The sequence below is a fragment of the Danio rerio genome, chromosome 8, assembly GCF_052040795.2.
Source record: "Danio rerio strain M-AB ecotype USA chromosome 8, GRCz13ab, whole genome shotgun sequence".
Lineage (NCBI taxonomy): Eukaryota > Metazoa > Chordata > Actinopteri > Cypriniformes > Danionidae > Danio > Danio rerio.
This window is the reverse complement of record NC_141028.1, coordinates 14,816,034-14,838,302: the sequence shown is the minus strand read 5'-3', so window position 1 is coordinate 14,838,302 and position 22,269 is coordinate 14,816,034. Positions and strand designations below refer to the sequence as shown.

Genomic DNA, 22,269 nt, shown 5'->3' with positions numbered 1-22,269 from the left:
CAATTTTGGTGAGCCTGTGCGAGTTTTAGCCTCAGTTTCCTGTTCTTAGCTGACAGGAGTGGCACCCGGTGTGGTCTTCAGCTGCTGTAGCCCATCTGCCTTAAGGTTGGACTTGTTGTGCATTCTGAGATGCTCTTCTGCATTCCTCGGTTGTAACGAGTGGTTATTTGAGTTACTGTTGCCTTTCTTTCAGCTTGAACCAGTCTGGCCATTCTCCTCTGACCTCAGGCATTTGCAAACACAGAACTGCCGCTCACTGGATATTTTCTCTTTTACTGACTATTCTCTGTAAACCTTAGAGATGGTTGTGCGTGAAAATCCTAGTAGATCAGCAGTTTCTGAAATACTCAGACCAGCCTGTCTGGCACCAACAACCATGTCACACTAAACCAAGTCGCCTAAATTCCCTTTGTTCCCTATTCTGAGGCTCTGTTTAAACTGCAGCAGATCGTCTAGACCATGCCTAAATGCACTGAGTTGCAGCCATGTGATTGGCTGATTAGAAAGTTGAGTTAACGAGCAGTTGGACAGGTGTACCTAATTAAGTGGCCAGTGAGTGTAAATTTTTGTGGTTCTAATGTTGTTCCTTGCAGAAATAATATTTTCCTAAATTAAGTTTTTGACTTGTTTCTAGTTCTTAAATATCTTTAATATTTGAAGACATCAAGAGGCATTTTCTAAACAAGAAAAAAACATTGTCTTATTTTCCGAAATGCCAAAATTAAATGAGTTTTTCCTTAAAAAAATCTAAATAAATTACCCAAAACAAGACTATCTTGCTTACCTCATAGGCACTTAAAAAACTAATTTAATTTTAAATTAAGAATTCTTTTTAGATATTTGCACTACAAACAATACAAGCAATCAAAAATCCAAATAAAGACAGGAAGCTGTATAAAAATTGAGAATTTTGTTGAGTCATTCTTTATTTAGCAACCACTGAGTTTGAGAGGTGCCAACACTGAAAATATCAGCAGCGGATAAGTGGTGTTCCCCATTCGTTATGAGAATCTTTCTGTAGTTGAACACAATTTACAAATCTTAACAGGTGATGTAAGAATGTTGGGAAGCTTTATAAGTAAAACACGAAGGGAGGAGAGGAGGCATTTTGGTGGACTGTTAACTTCCTTTTCACAAGGAAACATGATATGGCACGAAAGCATTCTACAGATAAACGGATGACAAAGGCGACAGAGAATACCAATGGAAAATGGACAGCGCCTTCGAAAAACCAACAAAACTGCTTACATTCATTCACATCACCTCAAAAAGAGTTTTCTCCCAGTGCATTAAATGCTTCGAGAACGTCTTAAACTTCAGTTAATATGCCTTCAATAAGCGGCAAGAGTAAAATGCCGTAATAGCCAAATCAACAGAAAAACATACACTGTGCCAAGTACGGTAAACAGACCCCAATAACAAAACAAAAACAAGGTTATTTAAAGTGCAGATGAACCAAGTCAGTCATGCAAGGAACGGAGTGATAATCAGTTGAACCGAGTGTTCATGCATACAATTTAGAACAACTTCAGAGGAAGGATTTCAGTGGTACAACTAAAAAAACAAAACCCCTCAAAGGGTAGAACACGAGAGTATCTGTAACTGATACATATCTGTACCCTTAACCTACAATTGAAAAAAAGCAAATAAATAAAATCTATACTATTAAAAAAAAAAAAAGTCTAAAGATTTCCTCGGAATTGTTGATGAAAGGTTTTAGTGATGAGCACTAAAAGAAGCTCCCCTTATTTATTATCCTCTGCTGATTTGTAAGAGAATTACCTAATGCTTTTGTACATGTGCACTGCAAAAAATGCTTTTATTTCTTACGAGTTTTGTCTTGTTTTTAGTCCAAACATCTAAAAATTCTGACATTAAGAAGCATTTTCTAGACAAATAAAAAAATAAAGCTGCATTAAAAAAAATTTTGGACTTGTTTTAAGTCAAAAATAACTGAGTTTTTCCTTGAAACAAGCTAAAAAATCTGCCATTGGTGTAAGTAAAATAATCTCTTTAAACTGAAATGAGATTATTTACATATTATTATTGTAATTGTTTTAAAGCAAAAAACAACTTTTTTTTTTACTTATTATTATTATTATAATAAAAAAAACATTTTTATCTGCCTAAATCAAATATTGAATTGTCAGATATTTGGACTAGAATCACCAAGTAAGAAAAGCATTTGCAGTGTGAGAGAAAGAGGGAGAGTAGGAAAGAGTTTCTTCAGAACACTCCTGAATACTATGGAGAAGCCTACAGGACTCTTTGTGTTTGTCGTTCCTCCGCGAGTGTGTTCCAGGCTACAGCGCACGGGGCCGCTTGGGGTTAATCTGCTTGCTGGCTTGTTCCTCCTCTTGAAGTGCAGAACGGAATGACCTCACTTTATCTGATAATACAAGCAGACGCGCATCCATTAGTGCGCCATCATTCCATCGGGAGAACATTAAAAAAGTAAAAGAGCATTCTCAGCATTTACCTCGGAGTTCAATGAGGATCTCGATCTTCTGGTCAAGAATTTGCTCAAGCTGAGAGGAGTAAGAGTCCACATCATAGTCTACCTCCTCAGTCATCTCCAGGAGAACCTTCTCGTCCTCAAGCCACCTGATAGACTCCTGTTTGACACAAAGTATGATAGTCAATATTTAAAAAAAACAATAATAATTAGCAATTCCTTTTAATTTGGGACTGAACTACCAACTTCACAAAGATGCAGTGTAAAAATGAAAAGCATAATGACCTGAAACACAGCCCTGTGGTCCTCCAGAACCTGCTCCTCCATGTCCACCAGCTGAGACACCACTTCGTGAAATGTGAAAAGCTGAGGAGAGACTTCCTCTTCCTGTTAACATTCAAATAAAAGCTTTTAGACCATCTACAGGAGGAAGTCTTAATGGTTTAGAGCAGGGATGTCCAGATTCGGTCCTGGAGGGCCGGTGTCCTGCAAAGTTTAGTTCCAACCCCAATCAGACACACCTGGGCTAGCTAATCAAGCTCTTACTAGGCATTCTAGAAACATCCTTGCAGGTGTATTGAAGCAAGTTGAAGCTAAAATCTGCAGGACGCCGGCCCTCCAGGACCGAGTTTGAATACCCCTGGTTTAGAGGGTCTAAAGGGATATTTAAATGTGTTAAAGGGATATAGGCCAAAAAAAGCTAAATTTACTCAGGGGTTTGCAACCTATCTGAGTTTCTTTTTTTCTGTGGAACACAAAATAAGTTATTTTGAATAATGTTAAAAACCTGTATCCAATGACTTCCATAGTAGGAAAAACAAACACTAAGGAGGACAATAGTTACTAGTTTTCAAAATATCTTCTTTTATGTCCAACAGAAGAAAGAAACTCAAGCAGGTTTGTGACAAGTAAATCATGACAGAACTTTCAGGTTTGGGTGAACTATCCCTTTTAGGCCAAGAAATGATTTGATTTGTTTAATCAATGTGATTTTGCTTAAGGCACATGCTTTATGGTTGCATGATTGTGTTGGTTTTATTTTGATTTATTTCTTGTGTGGTGTTTTGTTTATTAGTTAAAGCATCTTTCCTTTGGATGTCTCAGTCTGTGACAACTTATAGTTTAACCTATGTTAGCCGATATTGTTCTGTTAATGTCGAAATGCAACAAATTATTATTTTTTTAAATCTACCAACTCGAAAAGGAAACTGAAACAATGGCTGTTTCTGCGTTCTTCAAGGATCTTGTGTCTTCGTGTAATGTCGTCATCATTAACTGCCAAAGTTGAGTTCCAAAACTCATAACCGCAAGAGCGGAGGACGCGTGAAAGTTCCTGGATGTGTTCTTGATATTGAGGAATGCGTCGATGCACACTTAAGCGCAAAACTCGCTTGAGAAGTCCCAGAAGTCATTGCGGCTGAATAAAGAAGGTAGGAGGTGCAGCATTTTATATAGATTAATTTTTAAAGTTCAGAGATAAACATTATTTGTCTCAGGAGTTTTCCTAAATGAGACTGTGAAAGTAAACATTAACATAAAAATCCTAATGAAGGCATAAACACATTAAGGGTGTTTTTGTTTTATTTGTATTGTAAAACGTATATTAGTAAAGTCTTCATGCATAGTATATATAGTGAAAAGGGGAAAAACAATGAATCGTTGTATGAATGCTGTAATGTTTAAATAAATTTATGTTAAAAGTGCATGAAGGTTATGTGACCTTCAGGAATGTTAGCAGCATCTTATTTCTTGTTCTCTGTTGCAGTGGCGCAGTAGGTAGTGTTGTTGCCTCACAGCAAGAAGGTCGCTGCGTCACTGGTTCGATCCTCGGCTCAGATGGCGTTTCTGTGTGGAGTTTGCATGTTCTCCCTGCGTTCGTGTGGGTTTCCTCGGGTGCTCCGGTTTCCCCCACAGTCCAAAGACATGCGGTACAGGTGAATTTGGAAGGCTAAATTGTCCGTAGTGTAAATGAGTGTGTGTGGACATTTCCCATAAATGGGTTGCAGATGGAAGGGCATCCACTGCGTAAAAAACGTGCTGATAAGTTGGTGGTTCATTCCGCTGTGGCAACCCCAGATTAATAAAGGGACTAAGCCGACAAGAAAATGAATGAATGAATGTTCTTGCAGTCTCCAGAGCTCGTTCTTCCAAGGTAACACACGTCCGTTCTCAGCTTTCTTGGGAATTGAGAAACAGCCAATGTATGTATGCATGAATTTTTTTGTTTATGGTTTATGTCTTGTAAATAACAGGCAATATAAACCTTTTTACATCGATAATAAAAATAAAGTATATATACAGGGTTCCGATGGCCCGGGGTCATCTCTCTGCTTGGGACGAGATCATAACTGGCCCAATCGAGACAGTGCTGCCTTGTCACAAAAATTTAATTTGCCTGCTACTATTTGTCAATTGCGTGCAATTTAAGTTTGTGCTTTTATGACTTTAAATGCTACCTTCCTTGTGACGTCAGAAAAACCATATTGCTTTTAGAATCCTCTTATCTGATTTGATGTTTTGAGCACGCTATTTTTTTCCGCAACCTGGAAACAACCAGTACAGCGAAGAGATTATGGCAACAACAAATTATGAGGTGAAGACATTTACATGAGTACAACATGACAAAAAGTGTTGTTTTGCACAATTTGCCATCATTATGACAAGTAGGCCACATTTTGCTAAATAATTTCAAACTGCAATAAAACACCTGCACTTTCTCCATACTGCTCTTTGTGTTTGCATAACACTCAATTTTGCTCATTATATATTTATTATTATTTTTTAAATATTTAAATTCTAGATTCACAGACATTATTTTTGACACATTATTTAAAATATGTGGCGAAAAATAGCTATTAACTTGTCTTTTTTTTGGTGGGGCCAGTAAAAAATTTGGCAGGGCAAGAAAAAATCTGAAACATTGGCCTGATCTGACCAGTAAAAAAATCCTTAGCATTAAACGCTGATATATCTATAAATATATATATTTTTAATTATAAGCAAAGATACATCTCATTAATAAAAAAACAATGTGCAAATCTAAACTACTTTTCAAATGTTTGAGTCAAAACTATTGCTTCTTCAAGTACACGTTATGTTTACGTTAAATAATTAGAAATTGATGCTTTTTACTTTGGAACGACCCAATTATGTTTCAGAAAATAGCATAGTAGAATAAACTCTGAACACTAATGTAATGGCAGCTGAAAATTGTTATCGCAGGAACAAACAACATAATATTTGTTTACATAGTAAAAAAGTACCTTTGTAAAAGTAATATAGTTTCACAAAATTACAATTTTACTATTTTTTTAATTACATAAATACTTTTATAATCTCACAGACTCCTTTTAAACAGTGCTATATTCTTTTAAAATGATCACTATTGTTGGTTTTAACTACAATGTCATCAAACATTAATTTGAAATAATATGGAGTAAGAAACAGGAAAGAAGTGTTTTACATTCTGTTCACAGAGCAGTTTGAGGTCATCTCTCTGAGGGGAGTTGCCTAATTCCCACTCCTCGTCCATGATGTCCAGCTGGTTGATGGCGTTGACGTTGGGGCGGATTCCCTCCGTCACAGCATTGGGGTCCACGGTCAGCTCCTTCACTCTAAACGCACACATTGACAGCATTTAGGATATTGTTTTGAGGCCAACCATTCTGACCTAAATGACACCATGCACAGGTCAAAGGACTTTTGTGCAGCTTGATTTGGCTGAAAAGGCCTGAAAGACTTTGCTTCAGCATAATCTGGGGCTTTAGGGCATAATCACCAAAGTGTAACCCAAAGCAAAGCTGTATACTTCTACTTCAATTTAAAACAGAACCTTCGATGACGAAAGGTATTGAGTCTAAAAGGAATTACGCTGCTAGAAAGCAGGCATTTGGACAGTCCACAAACAGAAAGAACTACTTTAGCAATTTGTGCAGTTAACGCAACTGTTTATGGTGTCATCTTATTTGTACTAATTATATAGAGGGTTTATGAGCATTAGGTTGTGTTATTTCTAAAGGAGAAGGAAGGACAACAGCACCACAGAAATGCTAGACATTCCCAGGGTTAGAGAGATGACATGACAACAGATCAAAGGGGAAGTTAAAAATATTTACACCAAGAACAGCCATTAGTGTGAGATATGAGTGCAGCAAATGTGTCTAATAACATCAAACAGACTGTGGTTATATGCATTGCTGTGCATGAGCGTTTCCATGCATAGGTTGCAAGCCAACACAGGATTGTTGGTTGTTTGCTGAGCAGTGTTGGGGGAGCTACTCTCAAACAGCTTGACAAACTATATTATATCAACCACAAGTTATTAATTAAACAAGCAAAATAATGTAAAGCTGTTTAAGATGCCAGTAACAAATATATTAGATCATTTTAAACATGAGCACTATTTATCAGCGACGATCAATCGAATAATCAAATCTCAAAGTAGGCCTGGATGATATGACCTAAAATCAAAACCTTGTTTAAGTAAACATTTTGACTCAATTTTGATTATTGAATGATTATTCTAATCTTAATGTAATTATGTATTTACTTTTTTCCCCCTCTCATGAGCTATAACTTGTACATGAGTCATATGAAAAAATATGAAAATGAACCAATGTAAAATACCTAGCTCAGGTATCCAAAATACTGTGTATTTAAGTGTAAATAACTTTTGTACAGTAGAATAAAAATCAAAGTGATGCATATGTGCATAAAATATAGATTCTACACTTTCAAACAAAACCACTTAAGGGAGTCTGGTGCAATGCTAGCCCTTTAAATCTTAAAGCGAAAGTTGATGACGTATATATATATATATATATATATATATATATATATATATATATACACACACACACACATTTAAAAGGCTAATCTTATAACATTATAACTGTAGTTACAGTTTATCGTTTAAATACACATTTGTAAATATATACTTTGTAGTAAAATAGTAGGCCCATTGGCCTATTGTAAACATTGACAAAATTGTATGAAATGTTTGAAATGTGGCCACCATCCAACAAGCTAATCCAGCAAAGCGTAAACCTCAGAATTTAAAATGAATAACTGCTAAAATTTCCACTTTGAGAAAAAAAAACATCACTTTCAAAAGGCTGACTACGGGCCTGTTATAGTTAAAAGTTATAATTAAAAATAGTTACAAAGTTGGAGTAGAACATTTTTCAAACTCTTTTTTCTTCTTGATTGAATCGATTTTTGAGTAAATTATTTGAATCAATTATTCAATGATTTATTCTTTCACACAGTAGATTGCAGTTAGATTAAAGTAGTAGATTACATTGTTGTATGGTAAGACATGGTTTAGACACTACGTATTGTGGTTGTTTACAGGCAGACCTATACCAGCTCAAACACTCACTCTGCAAAATATTGTTTAATTATAGTTATACAGTGCTCAGCATATATAAATACACCCCTAACAGATCTATCTTTTAAATTCATATTTTTCATAGGAAGCTTGTGCATACATATTAGATTACTTAGTACTGAAGCCAAATCTGGAGCTTATCTAACAAAGAAACTTACGATAACCGTCCAAAAACTAGTACAGCTCAATTTATATATTATAGAAAAATATTAAATCCAAATTTTAAAAAAAGAGGAAAAATCAAGAGGTTGAAAGTTGAAATTTAGTTGGTTTTAATGTATTTGGCAATATTAGGCTTGAATTTAATTGTATATCTTTCAATTTCAAAATATGTTTGGTGACTAAAATATGATTTTTATAAATATATCTGTTTAATAAATCTGTTTTGTTTAATTGCACCAAAATACATTGCCTATATTCACTAAGGAATGGAGAAAAATATTATTTTTCAAAATGGGGTGTACTCTATGCTGAGCACAGTAAATAAGAGAGAAAACTTTTTTTTCAGTATTTTATTTCCCTATAATAAGTATTGTTGCTTTACATGATAGGAATATGTTTGATATTACACTACTGAAACATGAAGTTAGTACTAAAGGTAAGAACTACTTTTAGTTCCTCCCCAACACTGCTGCAGTGTATCTGACTGAGAATTATGTGGGAAGCTGCATAGACGTGTGCTCATACTCATAGGTAGGAGAGGGTTCAGAGCGACTTCCTCCCCCCTGAGAGAAGGGGATGTCAGAGGGGCTAATCCCAAACTCCTTTACTCTGAAGACAGTCAAGACAGAACAGAGAAAAACAGCAAGACAGAGAGAGATGAGCACAGCCAATCAGAAGCCATGTATAGTTACAAAACTTTTCCCCATCATCCCTTGCATGTCAAATCATTGGTAAATACAACAGCTTGAGTGAAAAATTTGTTTATAAAAATATTAAATAGACAGCTCCTCCAAAAAAACCTCGCCCTACATTCATACTTTCTACTGGTAAACACAAATGGAGATATTTTGAAGAATGTTGGACTTCTATGGTTTTTCTTTCTTGCTATGGAAGCAGGTTTCAAGCATTCTTCAAAATATCTTCTTCTTTTGCTCGATGAAAAATGACACTAATGAAAGTTTAGAATCGCTTGAAGGTGAGTAAATGATGACAATATTAATATTTGGGTAAACCTTGCCTTTTAAGGTATGGTAGTGAAAATTTTGCATCAGTTTAGTCACCCACAGGTCATCCAAGATGTAGAGGACTTTTCTCTTACGTAGAACGTAAGAATAAACATAAAGAAGATTTTTAGCTAAATCTGTGGTCTTAATATCTTATAGTAGGGTTGCACGATATTGGAAAAATTTGACGTTGCAATTCTTTTTTTTATCTGCAATATATTTTGCAATAGAAATACAAATTCACTAGATAACTTGAATAGCTCTATTTGGAAAGTCATTTTGATTGATTGGAATGATTTTGTAGGGGAGTAAAATATAAATATATTATGTCATTTATTATATACATATGATAAACAAATTAGTCATAAATAAACAGAATGGAGCAAACGTTAAAGTGAAATAAAATGTGCGTCATGGTTTTCTGGGGAGAGTTCAACAGCATTCGGGAACAGAATTTAAAAAAATCAAAACATAAAATCTGTAAGTCTTCCTCATATAAATTATTCAATACACTTACTCTTTATTAAATTTCTTTATGCGCTACTAATATGCTTTAAAGTCTCTTTAATGTCACAGGCTTTAAAAAGAGAAGCAGATGATAAACTTTCACTCTATTATTAAATTCTGCAGCGCTTCCACAAATCTCACATGTTTTGACCTGCAACTTGACTATTGCAGACACATTGTAATATCAATGCTTACACGATATATTGTGCACTAGAGTTGGGCGATGTTGACCAACTTGGCATCGTACGATGTCTAATGTAAAACATTGCAATGGACGATAGTATCATTGTCGTAGACAGCGGCGAATTAATTATTTGTAGCCTACCTTTTCAACTACCTGACTAACATGGTCTTTGTTTTACCCATAACCAAATCATAAATAGATAACGATAAGTTACACACAAATTACCACCCGTCAATCTCTTTTTCGCGGGACTCTGGCATAAACAGGCAGAAAGTGAAAGATTGAAGCAGTATACTGATGCTGTGACATGTTCACCTGATAAGAGTCAAAAGACCGATAGAGCCTAGATGAATTAAACATCAAGTTTAACTATAGTGAGATGCTATCCAGCAGTACATTCTTGATAACCTGTCCGATGTGCACTGCTCTCTGAGTTTTGGTGCTAATAGCACCCGCTGACTGCTGGAGCTCAAACGCGTGTATACACTGCAGCATGACAGAGTGTGTGTGTGTTTGTGTAGTCACGTGATGTGCGTTTTCAGTGGTATAGTGTGGAAGGAGGGCTTTTCAGAAATGCTAGGTGAAACGCCAATGAAGATGTGGATGGTTTCCATTCTAAAATGCCATTTTAAAACTAAGTCGTTTTAGTGTAAATAGGGCCTAAGTGTGTATTTTTCGCAAGTGGGTTGCTGCCGGCTCAGCATCGTTATGTCTATTGGCCATCGGCGATGGATGTTGGCATCATCTATCGACCCAACCCTATCATGCAGTCCTATTTTATAGCAATTGCCGCATCCAGGATAAGCACAAGTACAGACCATTCTGGCAAACTCGTACTCCGAGTTGTCTTGTCAACAAACCTCGTCACCATTCCTTTACATGTTAAAGACACACCCGTGACCCAGACAACGCAATTTTGTCATCAGAGTGACAGGACTACAAACACACTTCATTGGCAATTGACAGATATGTGTTTGATGAGGCAGGGGATTAAAACTACTAATCTTTTAAATAATGTTCAATTTGGTACACAGAATGATCTTTTTGTTTCACACTATTATTACCTGAAAAACAAATCACCATTTATTGCCATTAAATGAATCACCATAGACCATAGATTCAGCTTAAAATCTAGTTTAAATGTCCTAATGAAGAAAAAAAAAGTCACCTACATCATGGATGACCTGCAAATTCCAGTAAATTACTAGGAAATTCTCCTTTTCAAAGAACAATCCCTTAAAAGTTAACATTTTAGCGATATTTAAAATATAACAACTGAAGAATAAAATACATAAAGCTTCTTTACATCTGCAAGAATGCCACTCATCTTTTATTTTCATAACTGCACAACACAATGCAACGTCCTCACCTGTTGGCATATCTCAGAGTGTTTAGCGTGTTCTCACAGGAGGCCATCCCAGGAGAGATAGTGGCAATCTAAACAGACAAAAGTCGCAATTAGAGCTGTGCAAATAAGCAAAGGCAAACATCCCACCGTTTAAGATTGAGCGTTTAATCAAACTTACCATGCATGTCCTGGAGTTCTCACCGATAAATGAGTCTCGGAGGACCTGTGTAAGCTTGCTCGCTCTAAATGGGGTGTGAGGCTTATTACGGCCCAGAGCTCTGATACATTCCTAATACAACGGGACACGTAAGATCACAGTGATTAACTGGAGAAATTCAAATTGGCACTTCAAATCCTGTTTCTGGCAGCTGGTTGCTTTTTGTGTGGCCTTTTTAAAGCACTGACCTTCAGAGCTAACAGACTCTTGTTAATTTCAGCTCCTTCTAAACGAGTCTGCCGATCGGCGCTGGATGTGTCTGCTCCACGTTCGTTACCCGCCAGATCAATGAGCGAAAATTTGCCATGCATCTTGCCCTTCCTTCGTAGAATGATTTGGAAGACGGCGTGGCTACGGGATGAGTGGGCATTGGCTGATGTCTGACCTGATGTCCTGAAATGGAAATTAGAGGGGTAAAAATTAAGTGTTTAAGGTGTGTTCCAAGATGCTGTGAGGACCAGAGATTGTGGCATTCCTATTTAATATAAATAATTAGAACAAAACAATGTTTTATATTGATTATTACCTGCAACTGTTTCCTATTTCAATGAGTTTCAAGACATCTTCCGTACATTTGACCTCGCGCTCCTGAAGCCCAACCACTTGCACCTGCTGCTTCCCATCTTCTAGAACACGCAGTTTAGCCTTACGATTCAATAGATCAAATACCTAAAAAGAAAAGACAGATTTTAAAAGACTGTTGTAAAATCTTTAAATGTCAATCACGATCTCAATGACAAAAGGTAAAATTCACCAACCTTTCCACTATAAATTTCGAAGAAAGTTGCGTAAACCTGAAGATCCAGCTTCTTATAGTTTTGTTTCTTCAGCATGAGAAAAACATCTCGAGCTGAGTGTATATAAGACATGAATTAGTAATGTGAAATAAATAAATGAGAAAAAATATTACAAGAACAAATCAATTACCAGCTAATGCATAGATTCCTTTTGAACAATCCTGGTTCTTTCCAGAAAAATCTCCACCCATGGTCTAAGACAAAAATAATTTTTTATGTTACATATAAAAAAAAAACAATACTGTTAGTAATAAAACTAAAAATGTTAAGGCCATTTTTAATACAGAAACTAGTAACGAATATAAAAGAAGTGCTTCTTACATGCGTTTTTCCACTTCCTGTTTGACCATAAGCAAAGCATGTGGCCATTCCTCTATCAAAGATGGTTTCCACAAGAGGTCTTGCAGTAAACCTGCATGGAGAAAAGTTTAGAATTTTTCTCTAACTAATACTAATTTCCTAAATGTTAAATGAGTAACCAATAAAACCATCCTTTACCTGTAAACCATTTCATTTGTTGTACTGTCATCAAAGGCATAATCAAAGCGGAATGTTTGGTTCTCTAGGTATCGCGTCAGGTCCACCTTCTGCTTTGGTTCATGAACCATGACAACATCTTTACTTGGAATAGTGATCACATCTAGGTCCTTTACACTCAATTCTACAGTCAACACATAGGAAATTAATTACCAAAAATACAAAACACAGAATGAAGCATGCTAATTTTCATTTCTGAAGCATTACCTTTTTTATTAAGAGGTCGCTTCCTAACACAAACACATATTCGGTGCTCTTCAATCTGTCGAAAAACATAAATCACACTTTAATTCTTGAAATATTGTAAACTAAACCTGCAACATCTTAGAAATTTCTGATTAATAATAAGAAAACATTTTCATTTGTTTATCATTACTGAAAACGAGTCTCAAACACAGGTTGACACAGTATTTCATAATCAGATAAATATAAAAAATTTCAATTTACATTTTTTTCAGAATTAAAAATAAAATAGTTTAGTAAAAAGAAAACATATTAGTGTATAATTTTTACGTAATTTAAGTCCTAATACTTATAACTGTGTCATTTAAAACTTACCAAGTCTGTCGTGGTTAACGGTCGATAGTCCAAACTTCCTCTGAAGTCTCGGATCATCTGCAGTATTTCATAGTTCGGAATCGTTGTATCAACTTCCTACAAAACAAGCACATTCACAACAGGGACACAATCAGGTGAGAGAATCCATTAGTCAAACATTACGATTTAGATCAGTGTTTCTCAAACACGTTCCTCAAAGACCACCAACACTGCATGTTTTGGATGACTCCTTTGTTTGTAACACCTATTACAGGTCTTTCAGTCTCTGCGAATGAGCTGATGATCTGAATCACGTGTGTTTGGTTAAAGAAACATGGAAAATGTGCAGAGCTGGTTGTCTCCGGGAATGTGGTTGAGAAACACTGGTCTAGATGATGTATTACCTGTGCTCGTTTCTCTCTCAGCTCCTGTTGCTGTAGTCTTCGCCTTTCCCTCTTCTCCTGCAATTTTTCCACTTCCTTCACACAGTTCGACTTCCTCCTTGCTGTTAGAGCAGAATTACACACAACTCCATTTAAACAAAGGCCACAATCGTTTCCTCTCTTTCAGTCTGCCCCCCTCCCACTCTGCATCTCCCTCTAATATAAGTGTGTATGTGTGTGGACAGAGTGGCCATGGTGCAAAAGCCAGAGCCTCTGGCAGCTGGCACACGGTAGCGCCAACAACCCTCTCCATCTTAAAGAGCTCTATTCTCAGAGCAAGCCTTTTCCAATGTCATTTATCCATGCGCTCTTGCGGTCTACAACATACACCACATTATTGCCTGCAAACAACAGTATCAGCAGAACATGGAATAAAAGACTGGGCCATATAATGAAGTCATTAATATTCATCCGACTGACTCTAATTTCATCCTCCCAAAAACAGTGCGGTGTGTTATTTGAAGAATTACTTTTCTGGCAAACTAAGGTTGGAATTACAAATCACCTCACGGTTCGATTTGAAGAGAAATAAAGTATGCAGTTAATTTACTCAGCCTTAGGCCATCCAATATATAGGTGAAATTAGTTCATCAGTAGAATATTAAAGCAGACTTTCAGCTGAAACATTTGTGAATAACATACTTTGCAAGTTAACTACAAGCACTTTGAGAGAATATCTGTGAACAAAAATATCTGTGGCTCCTAGTGATACACTGTGGTCTGCATGGCTGTCGATTAATAATAGATTGCGTTTAAAAATCTCATCATTTTGTATCATAAGGTGTCAATGTATCATTTGAAGACTCAGTTCTTTTTTTTACCTTTACATGTGTAACCCACCGATCCAGCTGCACCCAACCTGATCTGAGCTGGGATTGAACAGGTGATTCTTTGTATGGGAGTCGGTTACTCTAACAAATAGGTTAAAGACCATGGCCTCAAGCTAGCATCTGTCGCTAGAGCACCTTTAAAGGTCAGAGGAGTGAGGTTTACCTGCATAACACTTCGCTAGCTGGCCTTCGTTAATCTCACCCCCCTAAACTCACTCCCATCCCGGATGAGCCCCCAAATGTTACTTACTGGTCCTACTGCACCCAACCCATCTGAACTGGGATCGAACTGGCGATTCTTTGTATGGGAGTCAGTTGCTCTATCAAGAAGGCTAAAAGGAGTGAGGTTTACCTGCATAGCACTTCGCTGGCTGCTTTCAATACATATGTTTTAAATTTAAAATGCCAGTACTTGTACATAATGGATCACCAAGGACCACAATTTCAGTTAAATGTCTCTAATATTGCACCAAAAAATTCACCTAGATGACCTGAGGGGGAGTAAATAAATACATAATATGTATTTTTGGATGAAGCATCCATTTAAGTGAAGTTTGAAAATACAATCCAATTCCAAAACGATTTGCTAAAAATCTAAATTTCAAGCCATTTGCTAAGGGATAATTGTTTTGACACCAACATTGTTTTGTGTTGGAGATAAATATAACACAACCTCTCTAACTTTCCAACGTATCTGTATTTTCTGCCCTAAATATTCTGTACTTTACCAATAAACTGATTCCTGCATTCTGAGTCATATCTTATTCTTATATTATTCACATTTATATTTTTAATGCATCAATCCAATATTATTTGTCCTAATGCATCAGTGAATTAATTCTGCCCCCCATCCCTGCCATAAACAAGCAAACCAAGAGTGCATGTTGCATCAAAACACAGAAAGCAGAGGAGTTTTCATTCTAGATTAATTCAGCAGACACTCTGGTAAGCTTCATAAATTCAAAGCTAGAGGATTAATCATGGAGGTTTTGGCATTCATTGATGGGTAGCTGAGGTATCCAAACCACACACCAATATTTGAGCCAAAACAAGGACCGATAAGTAATGGTCTAAACTTTAAAAGGATGCTTTCCCTTTATACATGACATACATCCTCTGCAGGGGGCCTCAATCCGCCTTTCAGCATTTTCCTGTGGGGAAAAGGGGGTTGACAGGAACAGATTGAAACGCACTGGAGGGTCATATTACCGTTTTGTTGTTGCTGCTGAGTTAGCTGGCTTTGGGTCTGGCTCTGTGTGGGCTGAGAGGGTTGTTGTGCTGGTGGAGGGGGTGCTGATTCTGGCTGCGGCTGTGGCTGCTGCTGCTGCTGTTGTTGTAGTTGTTGGGCTGGCCGTGCCCGAGTCGAGCCCACTGTAAAACAAAGCACATAAGAGTCAGCAAAATCACTCTCAAGACAAATGGAGACTATAACTGAAAATTTCACAGCATCACTGGAGCTTTCTCACAGTCCTGATACAACACATTTTGGGACACAGCCAGTGTAGTATCCGGAGACAACAATAAATGATGTGTACTAAAACAGTCACTGTTTATAAAACACTCAAGCACTTTCAGAACATTGAATTATTAGTTTGAGCATTCCAAAATCTTGATTTTTGAAAACACTATTTTGTCAATTATTTGTCAAACAGATCTTTTCTTCAAAATTATCATTTACATTGAGTAAAAAAAGATTCTCGAAAACACTTTTTAAAGTTGATTGCAGGAAGCTTAATTGTATACCCAAACAAACAAAAAAAAAAAACTTCACAGTGACTATATTGGAGACCTTATACCCAGGATATATTGCAACAGAAAAGTCTGTTGGTTCACTAGAAGATTTTGACTAACAGTGTTAAGATTAACAGTTTGACTATGAGTTTACAAGGTCATATAAGTAATGATCTCTCAGTAATGATTAAATCACACTGAACTGAGCTAAACTGAACTGAACTGAACTTAAACACTAAAACCTGAACCACACTGTTCCAGTTATTATGACCATTTATGTGAAGCTGCTTTGACACAATCTACATTGTAAAAGCGCTATACAAATAAAGCTGAATTGAATTGAAGTCATATAAAGAAGAAATACATAGATTAGTCATTAGTCATAAACAATACAATTTAGGGCTGGGACACACCAAGCTGACGGTCAGCCATTGGGCTTCATCGGTCCAGCAAGTTGGTTTGGTATGTTCAACATGTCGTCTCTGGTCAGTAAATGTAGGAGCACGTTGACCTGATATAGCATGTGCAATTGGCATTGGCTGAAAACAATGCTCTGACTGGTTATTCAGCAATGAATCAGAGCGTGAGTGTGACGTAGTGAAGTGATGTAGCAAGTAAACAATTCAAAGAAAGAAGAAACACAAAAAAGCTGGCTGTAATTCAGCTACATTTCGCAAAATATTTGCAAACATTATGGATTTTTAGATTATCAAACATATTTAGGGGAGAGAATCCCTCCGTGGTAAGTAACAATTTCTGTGATAAACGCTGGTACTAAATGCTGCTTTGTTCACGCTTTGCAAATGTGCGTCGAAAGGTCTGATTTTGCCATTCAAAAAGAGAAAACAAATACTGCCCCCCACAATGCGAAAAGACAAGTCCTCTTGTCTAAGAGCAGAATATGCACTGTTGAATCAGTCTGCTTTCGTCTGTTTGGTGTGCTCACAAGCAGCTTTTTGGTCCAGACTGAACCAGACATTAGCCAATGCGAGGCGACAACACAGTTGGGTTTTCAGATGCTAGCAGTTTGACGTGGGATTGGTGTTTACTGACCTTTATTGTGAATAATACGATGAATTCTATTTCATGTTGACTTTAGTATTCCTGAAGAATAATGATGAATTGACTTTATTCAACATTTTAACTTTGTTCTACAATAGTGATATAGTTTTGTTGTAACCTGCACTATTACATAGCAATAAACCCTTAAGATTAAATTTAAGTCTAAATTTGAGGTTTTTTTTTTGTTTATTAAACAATTACCTCCAGTTTACGCGAAATCGCCTTTGTGCACAAAACCATAAGGTGCATCTCAATTTATATATTTCATAATGTTATTTGAGACACGACTATTCTGTTATTACCATTTAGCAGCTTTATACAAAGCTTAATTGACAACTTTCATCACAACAAAAGTTTAGACTAGGGCACATTCAGAAAATAGTGTTGTTACCCAGCAAGTACATGTTCTAATAAATTCAGAGTACCCTGTCAGGATGAAGCTCTTGTAGAGTGAGCACTCTCTGGCTCTCTCCGGAGACTGACAAATGCACATGCTGCTACTTCAAACTGAAGCACCCTGTCCATGCACACTACATATTTATATCACTAATTCACAGCCTTTGCCAGTTTAATAACCGCACACAAAGATGCTGCAATTCAAAGTTTATTTTGACTCATTGTTTAACCCTATTCCTGAGACATATAAGAGTAAACATACCTCTGTTGTCTCTAGATGGAATTTCGCTCCTTCCCGGTGCAATAGTTCTACGATTCTGCACACAAACAAAAGAATACAAAAAAGGTTCAAAAGAAAGCGTGCAAGTTCACAACTTCACTCTGAACTCATACAAACCTTAGGGATTTTGTTGACCTTCACAGAGCTGGGTGTAGGAGGTGGTGGTGTAACAGGGCTCAGGGAAATCTCCTCCTCTGGAGCAACATCTGGATTTAGTGAGAAAATACACTCCAAATCGATCTGTTAAGACAAATTAACATTGCAAGAAAAGATGTTTAGAATATTCTAATCTTGATGAGAAAGAATGACACAGGGTAGATGATAAACAAATTCATCCCATATGAAATGAACACAGCACACGTGTTCACTGACTGAGAGCACGTAATATGTAAGAGTTTCATACTGCACCCTAACAACACCAGCATGTTGTTCCATCTATTATTAATAACACAGGCAGCGGAGAGGCAGCTAGACTTACCTCTTTCCCTTTAGTGTCTCCATTTTCTATCCATTCCACAGTAACACTTTCATTATCCTCATTTAAAGAGGTCACCATGGCCTGGTGTATTCGCCCTGTAAGAAACCCAACACCTCTAGGTGAGAATAACACAGTTAAATCATTTATTTTTGACTATTTTGAGGGATCTGAAAGAGGTGACATGATAGATGATGAAGTCAAAATATATCTGCTTCTCCTCACACTTCAGAAGTTGTGCTATTAGTTAGTTAAAAGTCTCAAAGCATCATTGAAAACAAACAGCAATGTTTCAGTATCTATTATTCAGAGCTATTCCTACATCTCCATCCCTGCAATTATTCAACAGTGGCATCAGCAGGAAAAGGCACATATTATCCTGCCATAAAACAAGCTATTTAAAACCTAAGCATTTAACATCAGGCCAAGCAAAAAGTTAAGACTTTGCTTGAAGTAAAGGCACATCTTTGATGCTGAAGAAGACCCCCTTCTGTTTAAAGATGTCACAAGCACTGTTCGTCTTCAGAGAGCATGTCAAGAGTCATCTCTATTACGCAATGCATGGAACTTCTCAAAGGGACAGGAGTGGTTTTGTTTAACACAACAACAGATCCAGACTCATTGTTCATTTGCTCTTTGTAAAATAAAATGCAGCTTCTCAAAGAGGTACAAATTACAATCATAATTTATTCAGACAGTCTTCTGATTTGTGTTGATGCCATCACCAATGAAATGCCACTAAATGTTTTGAGACATCAACACATTAACTAAACCCACATTTTGTACTGACATATCTTTAGCTGCAATTTATGAAACATCAATATGCCTTAAAATGTGTACGCTACTAACATGCATTCAAACCTTCTGGTCAGCAATATTCAGTCAAACTAAGTTTGTCTTGACACATTTTAACCCCTGATTTAAATAAATCCAGATTTGGCTACTACTAAGCCATCATTAGAAGAAATTCCTAATTTGACAGAGTTACTTGTTCCATGTTAAAAATAAAAAATATTAGGGCTGCACAATAGTGGACAAATCTGACATTGTGATATTTAGTTTTGCCCCGATTAGGTATAGGCCGATATAAGAGTCTGACAGTATAATAACCTTGGACAATAATATTATGGTATCACAGTATTGCGATTATTGCTCAAAAATATATATTCTTTTTAATTTTCTGGGTAAAAAAAAAAAAAACTAAAACTTATTTCCCTTTGAACACAAAATATTTTATTTTGAGAAAGATTTATAATATTTTGGAACAGTAAACATTTTAGGATAAATAATTCAGATGAATCATTGACTTCTGCTGTCTTTATTAGTTTCAAAATCACAGATTTCTTTACAAAGGTACTGTTCTCCTAAAAAAAAAAAAATAAATAAGAAATTGTACACATATCTTAGGAACGGTGTGGTATTACAGAAAATTTGGGCGGTTTTAAAACCTTGACTTTTCCAAACCGCAGTACACCTTGAAAACGGTTATCGTCCCATGCTTAGCCACGATAATGGACGATAGTGCAGTGCATCTGCACAAATTACAAGCAAAAATAAACAAATAAAGACTGCTTTATGGTTTCCTGGAGGAGAGTCGAACATTATTCAAGTACAATCAAAATAACATGGTCATCATTGTATAAATAATAAAAAAATATAATATCTAATAATATATTCTTCTTTACTCTTTGATAAACTGTATAATGCTGTGATGATGTGACTATTGCAGATACACACAATGATGCTTAAACAATATATTGTTCAGCCCTATTAATCACTCTGCTTTTGTGCAATACAAATGACTTTAGCAATTATAAAGAACAAATGTATGTTTTCTTTCTGCTTTTTAACTCAGCATTAACTAAAATGACAAATAAACTATTAAAAAACAATTTTATGAATGGCTTTTTTAGTACCAATGATAATAAAAACAACTATGTAGATTTAGTAGAAATAATAGTAACAATTTTACTTTTTTTGCTATTAATGAAGAGTTGTTTTAAATTCTACAATTATTTTATGTTTTGCCTTGAGCCAATTATCATGGAAGCTTGATTCTATCATTCACAAAATACACTTTAAAGTATAATGGTGACTTTTATATTGCAATTCTGACTTTCTTGCCAAGTCAATATTTCATATTTATGACTTTTCTTCTCAGAATTTCTATCTCACAATATTAACTTAAAAACTCAGTGGTAGTAATGAGCTTATTTCACACAATTCAAAGTGATCTAAACTCAGTTAATTGCCAGATGTTAACAAAATGACAAAACCTGTCAGAACTGCGAGAAGAAAGTCAGAACTGCAAATGTTAACACAAAATTCCAAGACATTAATTCAGAATTGTGATACCATTTTGCAATAAGCTGCACCTACATTACTTTATTTTTACAAGGTGAAGTAGAAACATGCGGCCATAAAGGATACCTAGACAATTCAAATCTAATAAATGGCCATCTTTTAAACAGTTATTCTTCAAACAGTGCAATAACTTGAAAGAGACGTGAAACGCACTGGTTCTGTTTTAGAATGACTAAAATAAAATCAGAAATAAATAAATTAAATTCGACAATACAATATTGAAGTTTTGTACAGAAAAGTATTATTTGCACAAATCTAAGTAGTAAAACTTTATTAGCAGCCAATGACTATCAAAGTACACAGTTTGTTTACAGTCAAATTAAATAGTGCTAATGTTGTTTTGAAGTCATTAAAATGCAATTTCAGACCTAATATTCACATAAAGCAGTATAAGGACTATTAAATGAACTAATGTGCAAATATAAAACCAACTTTATTTCAATCAATAGAAGTATGATTATCTGATTCTGTTTATAATATTACAACAAATCCCAAACTCCTGTTATCAGCATTTCCTTTGGCCACTAGGATGTTCAACCCAAAGAATGACATCATACAAGTTGAAGGGAACTTGCTGGTCATCTTCAAGTCTTAACACTTTTAGCAAGGGACTACCTGTTATCTACAATAATAGACAACATATGTTACTGTAAATAAAATAGACACTCAGATGTCATGATAAACTCAAATGAGTGATTGATAAGATGTAACTGATACCAAAACTTGGGTGAATTTACGACAAAATACAAAACTTAACAAGGTTTCAGTAAACCCAGCGACCCCCCACACTCCATTTACACCTAATCTGTCAAACAAAACACTCATTTGCAGATGATTTAAGATGGCTAACCACATAAATCCAGAAACTACAGGATTTACGTGCTTGCGCTCCCTGCCAATATTACACAAATAATTGCCTAATAATTCGCAATCCGTAAACCGGAACTGGGCTCAAACAAGATCGCTGATATTATGAATAGTAACTAAACAAACTCCACCCGGGTTAGCAGGTGGCTAACGTAAACCGACAGTTGCACTGTTGATTGACATAAGCTCGTTAACTACCCCGGCAACCAGCACCAACAGAACAAACTTAACGCCATATATTGATTTGTACCAGGCCCAACATCTAAACGAGTGGCTTCACTCTGGTTTATTTGAGGGGTAACGTTAGCATCTGTTAGCCGAACCGGGCAACGACTTTAACGGACGGTTACAGGCGACCCAAATATGAACTCACCATCGCTGCGCTTTATCTCCACATAAATCCCCACGACGATCCTGCCGAAGTTCACAGCCATAGCTCATTTATGAGACGAAGGGAATACTCAATTAGACGGGCGTGTGGGAACTAAAGACAGTGTTTGTGTTTGAATTTTTCACATTTGTTGTTCCGTGTTGCTCAAAAAACCGGGAGGCGGCCACAGCGCAAGACATAAAAGAGGGAGCGAGTTCAGAGCGCGTGCGCGGAGGACGTACGACGTGCGTGTATTTTTTTTACTCCCCAAGTCCCGCCTTCTGCGCTATGATTGGCTACAAGGTAGCTGGAGG

General features: G+C 36.3%; 1 protein-coding gene and 1 long non-coding RNA gene across 3 annotated transcripts in view; both read right to left on the bottom strand.

Annotated features, from left to right (window-relative positions):
- LOC147842593 (uncharacterized) overlaps positions 1–22,269 on the bottom strand; it is a 195,838-nt gene that overhangs the window by 77,678 nt on the left and 95,891 nt on the right. The gene's annotated exons all lie outside the window — the stretch shown is intronic.
- kif2a (kinesin family member 2a) lies at positions 896–22,167 on the bottom strand. Of its 2 annotated transcripts, XM_087263198.1 has the most exons (21): positions 21,959–22,167; positions 18,358–18,452; positions 17,997–18,119; positions 17,862–17,916; positions 15,620–15,781; positions 13,542–13,642; positions 13,159–13,254; positions 12,808–12,862; positions 12,562–12,724; positions 12,385–12,475; positions 12,194–12,257; positions 12,025–12,116; positions 11,793–11,935; positions 11,455–11,659; positions 11,228–11,338; positions 11,071–11,138; positions 8,532–8,615; positions 5,919–6,069; positions 2,741–2,842; positions 2,480–2,615; positions 896–2,389 (listed from the first exon to the last, which is right to left on the bottom strand). In XM_087263198.1, the coding sequence occupies exons 1-21, from the start codon at positions 22,017–22,019 to the stop codon at positions 2,304–2,306; spliced, it is 2,244 nt and encodes a 747-aa protein (XP_087119324.1). In that variant the 5' UTR covers positions 22,020–22,167; the 3' UTR covers positions 896–2,303.